A 12,404-nucleotide genomic window follows, 5' to 3' on the forward strand; every position below is an offset into this window, starting at 1 on the left:
CTCCTCTGTATTCCCGGTTTCTCAAGGCCAGCATATGGTGGTAGTACTTTAACTCCTCAATTCCTTATTTTTACCCTTTATGATCCAAAGTGCTCCCAACATTAATCTCTAAATTTTAGGTCAAAGGCGAATCTACCACGTATTTTCTCGTTATAACAATTTTCCTCTCCCACCCACAGAATAAGACAGCAGCTTTGTCCTTCTTACCTTGAATAGTGGGGAGAGCTTCCACATAAGACTGAGGCCCTGTTCTTCCATCCAGATGTGAATCCACAAATTGACAATGGTCTTCACCTCTCCCCCAGCTGTCTCCAATGCTGTAGAATGTGTCTGTGTGAGGGCATATCACAGGTCAGTGACTACTGGAGAGTGTCATAGCTGGCTTGCAACTTAGAACAAGCATTGGACACCGTTTGAATTATTTAAATCATGTGTTTCCACGTCTGAAAAATGTTTGTAATGGCACAAATGTCATTAAGTGTTGTGAGAAGCCCCCAAGATCTTGTATACTAAACACTTAACATATGCCTGTATATGAACAATACAGGTAGCTCCACCCTGCAATTAATGGACCTTTTAATCCTCAGCTTTCAAGAGGGAACGAGGAAAAACACGGTAGAGGCTAGAAGCCAGGCGTGTCTGTATAATTAGAAGAAACTTCCTACGCAGCTGCAGGCACGAGGTGCTGTCCATGGTGCTGAAGCACAACTCGGGGTTGGACAACTGTTTCCCACACTGGGATCCCGAAGATGATTGCATAATCTCTCCCAGAGAGTTTGAAGGGAGAGAAAATGGGTGGAAGAGATGAATGGAGACACACAAAGATGGAGACAGAGAGAGAACAAGATAGAGAGAGATGGTGATGAGAAGAAGCAGATAAATCTCAAGAGATGGAGATGGGAGGGAAGACTTTGGTTTTGACAAGCCTATCCTTTCTAGCAAGAAAAAGAAACAAATTAAAAACTGATCAGGCCAGTTGGTTTTGGATTTCATCCCCCAAATGCAGTGGGCACCTATGTATAAAGCTAGCCACCCCAAAGCTACAAAACTGGTTTACACAAAAGTCCTCACAGTCCCAGACCTCAGACACATCCTAAGGAGACTGCTTTCCGAGTCAGTGCCCTGCAGAAGTTCACCACAGCCACCCACGTGTCAGACTTACCTTTCAGGTTGTCGCTGAGGTAGATCTTATACCTTAGTGAGTTACAAAGAACGACCCCCACAAACTTCTTGTACCACGTCCGCTTCACATACTGCCGACCATGGCAGTCAGTGTTGCTGGGGTCATGCTTGAAAGCAAATGGGATCCAGATGGGTTCACCACCTTGACAACACAAAACACATGCTCTAAGGTATAGCGGGTTCCAGTGGTTATTAGACCCAAACTATCAGAAAATTGGGCATTTCCTCTGGGCCTTCCTTCCTCTTGGGGCTTCTCTGAGCAAATGTGCATGCATTATATATTTCTCTTTTCTTATTCAATACTAGAGTACAACTGAGGTTCTAAAAATGTCTCCCTAAGGCTCGCATGTTAGAGTCTTGGTCTGCTTCTTATGGACTATGGAGAGATTATTGGATCAAGCGAGTTCTAAGGTCATTGTGGGTTAACCCATTCACTCATAGACTCAAACCTGAGTGAAGGAGAAGCCTGGGGAAGGATACAGGAAACCAGAGCATGGCTGTGAAGCCCCCCCCCTTCTCCCACCTGCCTGCCTGCTGTGAAGAACAGCTTTGCTGCCCTACCTTCCGCTACAAGGTTGCACCTCACCTTAGACCTAGAATCAAGGGAGCCAAGTGACTATGCCCTGGAATCTCCAAAACCATAAACCAAAACTAAATCCTTCTCCTTTGGTTTTCTTGGGGTTTTGTCATGACAACAAAAAGCTAAGTACCACATTTAAAAAACCCTAGAGTATTTAAGATCTTGCAATTTCAACAAAGGGTTCTCAATGCTAATGGCAGATGTAAGCCTCAAGGAAAAGCAGCTGTATTGGCATATTTGACCCTTGGGACAGGCCACAGTACTCCAAGTCCCTATGCCTAGAGTCATGCTCTTTTGGTCACTCTTTATTCCTGTTGAACTAGAAACACAGGTTTATTCAGTTGGTTGGCTGAGGAGGGCAAACCACTCTTGTACACTTGCAGTTTGTCACCTTTTTGTCACATTAAAATGCTCAAAAACCATGTAAACAAAGTGCCTATTTTATAGGTATTGGCAATTCCATCATAGTTTTTCATAGATATCAACAGCTATAGTTCTACAAAAGCATTTCCAAGTTATTCTCTTTCACAAAGAGAATAAAGGGTGGATGAATCAAAGTTGTCAGAAAAAAAATCACATAGATGTAAAATGTCCCACCATCTCTCCCTGTGACATCTTATAGTCACATCAACCTGTGGGTCGTCATAGTGACTGCACATCTCACATTCACATCAACCTGAGCATCAGAATCCTCAAGATGAGAAACTCACCTGGTGGCCTCACAACAAGCAGAGGATTATCTGTGAATGAAAAAGAAATAATTGGCTTTGTAACATACACTGCAGTTGTTAGAAATGCTGAAACACTGACTATAATTAAAAGAGCTAACCAAATTGGAATACAGAGAAAATAATGTTTTATCAGATACCAAAGTTTCCCATAGGTTTCATTCTGTAAGTATTTTCTCTTGAGAAATACTCTCAGTCAACTGCCTTGTTTTTGACACAGAAGCTGTGAGTTTCTGGGAGAGACAATGTTTTGAAATTGTGTGCTATAAAAGGAATCAGTACTTCAGACTGGCAAGATGGCTCAGTAAGTAAGCCGAACCTGACAATCTGGCTTCTACCCCAGGACCTACCTGGTGGAAGAAGAGAACCAGCCCTTGAAAGCTGCCCTCTGACCTCCACTGTGGCCTATATACACATGCTCTCATATGCACACTGTGGTGTGCACACTATGATGTGCACATGCATGTTCTCATATGCACACTGTGGTGTGCACACATACGCTCTCATGCACACCCTGGCATGCACATACATGCTCTCTTGCATGCACACCATGGTGTGCACACACACATTCTCTCTCTCTCTCTCTCTCTCTCTCTCTCTCTCTCTCTCTCTCTCTCCACACACACACACACACACACACAAATGCACATTCAAAATTAAAGAAATAAATCATGTAAAAACTTCATAATCAATTCTCTTGTTTTTAAGCTTCATATTTAGGGAGGTCTGGTGATTTCTGAGAAGGTTCTGTACACTATAATATCACACACGATTCCATTCTTCAGTGTTTACCCAAGAGAAGGCAAATTACAAACCCAAGCACTTGTATATAGACACTTAGAGCATCTTTGTAATTAACACACAGTAGAAAAAACTTCAATTGCAACAGATTGGGCTGAATGGAGATATTGTGGTGCAGCTGCATAAAGAAATACAGACCAGTGATGAAAGTGAAACGAAGGACTAACACGCACAGTGCGTGGGTGATTCTGACAGAACCAGGGCACAGGGGTCTCCACTCTAGGGCACTTATGTCAAATCCTAGATGATGTGAACTCATTGGAGAGAGCAAAGGGTGCAGGACAACAGGAGGACGCAGCTGGTGGTGACAGACATGTTTCCTGTCTGGACAGTGACCAGAGCTAAATATAACTCAAAATCTATGACATTTATTATTTTAAAACTATCTATGCTTTAGCTGCAAAAATCACTTCCAAGAGTGTGTAACTTGCTTTTAAAGAAATTTTGCTTCAGAAAAAAAAAAAAAAAACAAAAAACATTTTAGGTGGTGTTGGGCCCAAACCCGTGCTTTCTGGTGCACTGGGCCAGCACTCTGCCTCATGTCCCTGGGACCCATGCAGGAACCTGGCATTACAGAGCCTGAGAGCTTTGCCCTCCAGCACTCCAAATGAAGAACATATGGGATAATGTATTAAGACTCTAAGTGTGTGTTACAGGCATCTCTACCCCTTGGTAACAGAGGTCCTAGAAGGAGACTTGGATACCTGGAGAAGCAGCTGTCTCCCATGACATCTAAGGTGAATGTTTCCAGATGGTGGCTCCTGCCTATAATCTCAGGACTCAGTAGCCTGAGACCAGCCTTAACTAGTCAGTCAGTTCCAGGTCAGCCTTGGCTACTCTGTTGCAATAAAACCATGTAGGGATAAGCCCCACCCATTGGGGGTGTGTTCACCTCGGGCTAATGTTTACTGATAAATCTGCCTGGTGTGATCCCAGCAGCCCTTTTTCTCTGCTTTTCCTGTTCTCCACGGGAACCTGTGGTCCTGTAAGACTATTTCCCCATTAAAGCTGTGTATATTTTTATAATCTGTCTGCATTCATTTACGTCGTTACCAAACCAAAACCAACCAAACAAATAATAAAAATCCAGCAACAAAGAAAGAAAGTTCTGAAATTATTTTATGCCAGTGAGTCAAAACTATCTTTAGATTGAAAACTAAATTGGTTTTTCCTTTCAATAGAACTTGACCTCAGTTCTTTTCTAACCTAGCAGAGGTGGGGACAGGGTGAGAAGGGGGTGTGGTGGGGATGGAGGGTGGGAAGTGAGGGTGGGAAGGGAAGTGGGGGTGGGGGTGGAGGGTGGGATGCTTGTTTTATTAAGAGAAACCTGATCTCACCCAGCAGATATTTTCTTGTCTTAATTTTCACTATACCAATAGCCATAATTCTGATAATTTATTTCACTTTTCAAAAAGCAAAACAAAGAAGAATGTACCCATACCTGATTCCGTAACAAACGAGACAGAAGGGCTGACAGGCCCATAGCCATGAGGGTTTTTGGCTTGAACTTTGAAGTAGTATCTGAAATCAAAAGAAAGCATCTTTTAAAAGAGAAACTGATTTGACTTCTGAGTCATGAGACAGATTCCCAACCTCCCAAGTATGCCTCTGTAGTAACTCTAGAATCCTGCTTGTCTGTTTTTACACACATACACACCACACATATATGCACACACCAAACACACAGCACAAACACCACACACCACACACACACACACACCTAACACACATACACACATACCACACCCCCATACACCACACACACATACACACACACATGCATACACACAGCTGGTCATCCTCATATTTTTTTCCTAGACTTTTTCATTTTTGATGCTGTCTTGAAATAGTACAATTAACACAGCCCAGGCAGGTGGCTGAGGGGAATGGAATAGAAAACAAGACTGATAGCTGCTCAGAGAGCATTTCCTGGATTATACAGGCAGGCACTGGGTAACTTTCCAAGCTCATCCCTTAAAAACCTGATTAAGACTCAGGTGCCAGTATAAACTCCAAGAAAGAGGAGCTGGTCCAACAAAACACAGAGTAGAACTCAAATATTAACCTAACATCTCAGACTCCATGGTGGGTCCAAAAATAACGTGAGTTGTGACTAGCAGGAAAGTGCTCTTGTGTCCTGTAAAGATTTGTATTGGTTTAATAAAATGCTGATTGGCCAGTAGCCAGGCAGGAAATAGAGGTGGGCAACCAGACTAGGAGAATTCTGGGAAGAGGAAAGGCTCAGTCTGCAGTCACCACCCAGATGCAGAGGAAGTAAGAAGAGAATGCCTCACTGGGTAAGGTACCAAGCTACATGGCTAAATATAGATAAGAATTATGTGTTAATTTAAGTTGTAAGTGCTAGTTGATAATAAGCCTGAGCTAATAGGCCAACTGGTTTATAATTAATATAAGCCTCTATGTGTTTTGTTCGGACTGAACAACTGCAGGACTGGGCAGAACAGAAACTTCTGTCTGTAGGAAAGGTAAGGTTAGGGCTTATCCTTCTCAGAGGAACTAACAAGATGGTCCTGCCTTGAGCTTTGGCACCTTCAGGAAAGAGAAGCCTGTTCAGGAAAAGGAGAGAGGCTTTACTGAACGATCAAAATTTGCCTCAGAACAGAGAATATTCTAGGAAGCATTGTTTGAGTTGGCTAGAAGGAAAAGAAGTTCCTAAGCATCTTACTTTGCCAATACTGATGCTTAAAAAAGAACTGAGGGTCAGCACATCGGCTGGAACCTCTCCTCTCTCTGCGTTCCACACAGCACAAGACTACCGTAGGACCCGTGAATGGTGGCTCTTGGAACCTTAAAAATAGCATTTTCCTCTAGTTTTTGGCCAGAAGGAATGTCTCACTTAACTGTCTCAAAGTTCTTGGCCTGGTTAAGTCAGGCGCACAGGTGCACGTGCTGATTAAAAGACAGTACAAAGTTTTAGGGAGGGGCTGTTTACATATGGAGGGTACCACTGACTCCTGGTCACAGGTCACAGGTAAGAACATCACACAGGCCACAGGTAACATCACACAGGCCACAGGTAAGAACATCACACAGGCCACAGGTAAGAACATCACACAGGCCACAGGTAAGAACATCACACAGGCCACAGGTAAGAACATCACACAGGCCACAGGTAACATCACACAGGCCACAGGTAAGAACATCACACAGGCCACAGGTAAGAACATCACACAGGTAAGATCATCATCATGGGCACCTCTGGCCTCACAGCACTCAGAGACATTTTCCCGTGGTCTGAATGAAGAAGAGAAAAGCCACTTGGTAAAATCTGAAGTTATCCACATATTGATTCTATTCATTTCAATTCTTTTTTAAAAAAAAAGATATGCACAATTAAGAACACATTTCCAAATCTCAATGGACCCAGGAGTGTGTGTTTCTTGATTAGTCACACTCTCGATCAGTGGCTGTGGAGACATTTAGGGAAAAACTCCAATGGCAGTTCCAACAGTGGGTTGGTACACATCAACCATTGTAGTTGAATTTGGTAAAGACTTTTCTCTTTAAAGAGAAGCCATTTAAAAATGAGGAGTGCTATCTTTGTTCAGAAGCCACACGGGACACCTGTGCTGCGTAGTTCCTCACATCCCTGACGGAACTGCCCTAAAGCTTTTATACAATCTTTCTACTGTGAAAAACACAGGTTATGCTATAAGCCACCAAGGCTCATGTTTAGACTCTGGCTCCTCCTATGAGCGGGGTGATTCTCCTGAGGACTCTAAGGTGGTTATCAAAGGTCCTGAGCACTGCAGTGACTCCCAAAGAGGCTGCCCAATGGATACCAGAGTTTTCACACCAACTCAGCATGCCGCTCCATGTGCAGGGGGGAAATGAGTTTCTGCTCATTGTATTCACACTGCTCACACTGTTTGCAGCTGCTGTTCACAAGGGTTCTGAGGAAATTTGATGAGAGAAGGTCCTATACTACATCCTCCATGCATCTCCATCCCAAGAGCCAACAGTCCATGCTTGCTTGGAGGAGGCAGAAGAACCTGGGCGCACGGGGCAGATGGAGCCTGGGTGCACGGGGCAAATGGAGCCTGGGTACACTGGGTAGATGGAGCCTGGGCACATGGGGCAGAGGAGCCTGGGTGCACTGGGTAGATGGAGCCTAGGTGCACGGGGCAGATGGAGCCTGGGTGCACTGGGTAGATGGAGCCTAGGTGCACGGAGCAGATGGAGCCTGGGTGCACTGGGTGGATGGAGCCTGGGTGCACTGGGTAGATGGAGCCTGGGTGCACGGGGCAGAGGAGCCTGGGTGCACGGGGCAGATGAAGCCTGGGTGCACGGGGCAGATGGAGCCTGGGTGCACGGGGCAGATGGAGGCTGGGTGCACAGGGCAGATGGAGCCTGGGTACACTGGGTAGATGGAGCCTGGGCACATGGGGCAGAGGAGCCTGGGTGCACTGGGTAGATGGAGCCTAGGTGCAAGGGGGAGATGGAGCCTGGGTGCATGGGGCAGAGGAGCCTGGGTGCACGGGGCAGAGGAGCCTGGGTGCACTGGGTAGATGGAGCCTAGGTGCACGGGGCAGATGGAGCCTGGGTGCACTGGGTAGATGGAGCCTAGGTGCACGGAGCAGATGGAGCCTGGGTGCACTGGGTGGATGGAGCCTGGGTGCACTGGGTAGATGGAGCCTGGGTGCACGGGGCAGAGGAGCCTGGGTGCACGGGGCAGACGGAGCCCGGTACTGTCCATCTTCTTCTTACCCTCATTCTCTTTTGAGACTTTCCATCTTCCTAGAACATTTCAAGCTTTGGGGCCCCCTCTTCCTGGAGCAATTTTGCCTCACTCCACCTATTGTTCTCTGGTTTAACTGCTGTGCACTTTAGACCTAACTTTCTCAGGGTCTTACAAAACTAGCCCTGGGCTCATAAGAACAGGGAGGCCCCTATTATGTACTCTCCCTAAACTTCCTCTAGACACTGACTATGGAAGTCTGTATCTGTATTGTTTGTCCTTCTTAACATTTGTCCCCGTCTTCCCACAATAAACCCATGAGGACAGCACTGTGAATTTTATGAGGGCTGCATCTAGTTCACCCCTGTGCCCCAAACCCTGGCTCAAAATAAACAGGAAGAATCGCTTAAATGAAGTTTGGACTCAGAGCCGTGGTCAGAACAAGGACCTCTTCACCTTATGCTACCATCACCTGGCAGTCAAAATGCCAGAAATCCAATATGGCAGCAAAATATATGGAAAGAACATTGGACACAGGCAGGGAGGGGAGGCAGGGCAGGGAGAGGTCAGGAGACAAAGATTCGACTTTTGTTGCAAGTGCTCATGTGGCAAACACACTGGAAGGCATCGTCCAGCATTTTGATATGTCTGGTGGCAGTGCTGTCGACGTAAGAAATCCCTGCACACAGACACACACACACACACACACACACTGACCCTATTTCTCCTGGTCCTGTTGCTTTTATTTCCTCTGATTAACTTTCATTGCTGGTCAACATTCATTTCATTAGAAAGGAATGAAGCACTTTCTCCGTTCCCGGACTTACTGCTTCATTTCATTGGCCAAATCCTGCAGTTCATAACAGTTTATGGAAGCTTGGTTCCAGAGAGCCTAAATGGCACATTAAAATGTCACAGGGAGTGCGCCCAGCTTTGGGGAAGTCTCCTGGTAGCAGGGCTCTAGCCAGATTCTGTCCCCTCTAGCACATGTCTGCTGCATTTCTCTGTCGCTCTGCCTGTGGCAGCTCCTTCGAGTTTTTTCTGCAAGCCTACTGGCGCTGTACAACAGTGTGGTGCTGTGGCTATCTGGATCCTACAGGCCCATTGATGTTGTGCAATTGGTCACAGCAGGAGTACCTGACCACAGTCATGGAAATGCTATAAACCAGGAATTCCCCCCACCCCATGCCCAGCTGCCCAGACAGTCAGTGTACTGGCACACCACTGCCTGGTCAAGGCATGCTCAGTAGGTCACTTGTGTTCATCCACCAGGTCACTTTCTGATGGTCATACCTCCCAAACCAGGCGATACAACTGAAAAATGCAGTCACGCACTCCTGTGTGAACCAGATTGCCATTTTCTCACTGAGTGTCATAAACTTTGGCTTGCGGAACCACTAGTGCTCTGTGAGCCAGCCACTGCTCAGTGATGGAGACACACTTGTACCCTTTACTAACGCACGCAACCCACCCTTCTAGAATGGACTGAACATCTGCATCACAAAGCTTAAGTGTCAGATAATTAATACATTTGACAAAATACTGCCCCACTAATATCGCACAGCAAGGTTGTATTAAAAACTGAATTAATTCTCTTCCAACATATAGAACAACATTCCTTCCCTCGCGGGAGGTAATGCTTGGGAAAACAAGGAATAAACCCAATTGTTAAGTAACAGCTACAATACATGCAATAATTTCTCTTAAGCAAAAGACATGGTACACGGCAAGCGTTCATTGGTATCCTGTAAGCTAAACCAAGAATTCAGGGAAATGGCGAGACTTTGTTCCCAAGCAAATGATACCAAGCTCACAGGTCCGACTGTATCTCTGTAAGTGACCACTGTGTCATACCTTGTGTTTGGCTTCAGGTTCTCAATGGGTAGGTGGGTCACTGACGAAGTCTGTGTTGACCATTTGTTCCTGATGAAGTCCTCATAAGAGGCACTGTAGACCAAGTACCCTGGAAACAGGAAGAAGGAGGAGCCTGGTGAACATCAAGGAACCTGCCCTAGTTTGTTTTTCTGATGCTTCAATAAACACCACGACCACCAGCACCTTGGGGGAGGAAAAGACTTATTCCAGTTTACACTTCCAGGTCATACTCCATCACTAAGAGGAAAGAAACTCAAGCAGGAATTTGGAGCAGAAACCAGAGAGGAATGCTGCTTACCTGCTTGCTTCCTCTCTGTGTGCTCAGTTGCCTTTCATATACAGCCCACACCCACTTGCTGAGGAATTGTACCACCCACAGTGGACTGGGCTCTTCCACATCAATTATCAATCAAGAAAATGTTCCGCAGCTGTCTCTATGGGCCAATGTGGTAGAGGCAATGCCCCCGCTGAGACTCCCTCAGATAATTCGGGGCTGTGTCGAGTTGACAGCTGAAGCTAAGAGAGAGCCAGATCACAAAGCGCTATGACAGGGAGGGGTAACATTTGCATACAGTGAGAACCTCAAGGAGAGCAAGTGTCACTGTGAGACAGGATGGTACACCTTAGTGACTTCTGATGAACCCAGATGGGGACAGCACCTCGAGTGCTTTCTGATGTCTCACTGGTTCCTACTTCTCTTCTTTCTCTACCACCATCACTCGCTGGCCTCACTAAGCTCATTGGGGCTAAATTACATCTAATCCCGACTTCACAGAGAAGAAAGAAGTGGGGGAAAAACAATGTTCTGCATTTAATATTTACTAAGCCAGACAAATGTCCTGTTTTCTCTGTTATATGTGTAAGATAGATAGATAGATAGAGATATAAGAGATAGATAATACATGTGTGCATGCATAATGATGATGATGACAGATGATAAACAGATGATAGATGATAGATAGATGATAGATAGATAGATAGATAGATAGATAGATAGATAGATGATAGATAGATAGATAGATAGACAGAGAGCAAGAGAGATAGATGATAGAGATAGATAGATGATAGATGGATATAGATAGATGATAGAGATAGAGAGATGATAGATAGGTGATAGAAATAGAGAGATAAAAATAGATGATATATAGATAGATGATAGATAGATAGATAGATAGATAGATAGATAGATAGATAGATAGATAGGCATGTGTGGGCACATGCTTCCTATAGCCCCATAGCTGGGCAGAGTGTGGGCACATGATTCCTATAACCCCACAGCTGGGCAGAGTGTGGGCACATGATTCCTATAACCCCACAGCTGGGCAGAGTGTGGGCACATGATTCCTACAGCCCCACTGCTGGTGCAGGGAGGGGACACAGATAGGAAGATTGAGGAATTTGTGGTCACCACCCTAGCTAGCTCCATGTTCAGTTCCTGTCTTGAGAGAATAAGGTGGAAAGTGATAGATCCAGGCACTTAGCATCCTCCTCTGGCTTGTCTACATACATAACACATGTACCTACAAATGTGTGCACAAACACCTCACACATATGAGAGAGAGAGAGAGAGAGAGAGAGAGAGGGAGAGAGAGAGAGGGAAGGAGGGAGGGAGAGAGAGAGAGAGGGAGGGAGGGAGAGAGAGAGAGAGAGAGAGAGAGAGAGAGAGAGAGAATTCTCAGGGGCTTGGTTACACTGATCTCTGTTTTCTTTTAGAAATTGCTATACATTTTATATATTGGTCTCACTTGGCACACACCATGAAATGAGCAGCCGTCAGTTATTGCCAAAGACTCAGGTCCCTCCTCGCTGACACTTGCCCCACACCTGGCAGGATGCATGAGGACTGTATTTCCTGGTCCCTTACCCTGGCTCTGGGGCCACTGTACAAGTTCTGTAAGAAAAACTAAACTTTGAATATTCTTGAACACTTTTCTCTCCTTAAAAGACAATGTTGGGGTCCTACAGCAAAGGCACTAGCAGTGTAGAATTACACATGACACTTGGGATGGACAATGTTGATCTCTAACCTCTGACACTTCCTGTGCCATCGAGAGACAAATCCACAGCTGACAAGTCTGCCTTCCTAATACACAGCTCACAGGCCTGAGAAGAATCACCCACAAAGGAGGAGACTGTTCGCAGAGCTCATCAATTCTCTTTCTGTGGGAACTCAGTTCAACAGACTCGTTCTCCATTGTCATCTTGGCAGGGTCACAGAAACTCACAAGCATCTCACAGGCCAAGGCCCAGAGGAGAGACTCAAGATGCTTATGGTTGTTCCACTTTTCCCAATGCCCACAAAAGGAACTGGGAAGCACCCAGGCTGTCATGGGAGCAGCCAGCAGTTCAGAAGAAGGAAACACTAAGTAATAGTTCAGTAGAAATGTTTTCATCATTCTCTCCGACAGGATTTCGGCTAACGAGTAGTTGTGTGGCTATTTTCAGGATAATAGGTTAAAGATATAATGATATTTATTTTTCCTGTAAGGAAATGAGTTCCAGCGAGATGACGTATTATTAGCTCAAGGTCATACAAACC

The 12,404-nt window shown here is 45.4% G+C and overlaps 1 protein-coding gene across 2 annotated transcripts in view; it reads right to left on the bottom strand.

Moving 5' to 3' along the window:
* Fndc1 (fibronectin type III domain containing 1) overlaps positions 1–12,404 on the bottom strand; it is an 87,177-nt gene that overhangs the window by 2,797 nt on the left and 71,976 nt on the right. For both annotated transcript variants that reach the window (XM_057762641.1, XM_057762640.1), the window contains 5 exons: positions 9,845–9,953; positions 4,733–4,812; positions 2,473–2,502; positions 1,163–1,324; positions 208–330 (listed from right to left, as the gene is read on the bottom strand). In XM_057762641.1, coding sequence (XP_057618624.1) covers positions 208–330; positions 1,163–1,324; positions 2,473–2,502; positions 4,733–4,812; positions 9,845–9,953 — 504 coding nt within the window. The remainder of the gene's footprint in view (positions 1–207; positions 331–1,162; positions 1,325–2,472; positions 2,503–4,732; positions 4,813–9,844; positions 9,954–12,404) is intronic.

The sequence above is a fragment of the Chionomys nivalis genome, chromosome 2, assembly GCF_950005125.1.
Source record: "Chionomys nivalis chromosome 2, mChiNiv1.1, whole genome shotgun sequence".
NCBI lineage: Eukaryota > Metazoa > Chordata > Mammalia > Rodentia > Cricetidae > Chionomys > Chionomys nivalis.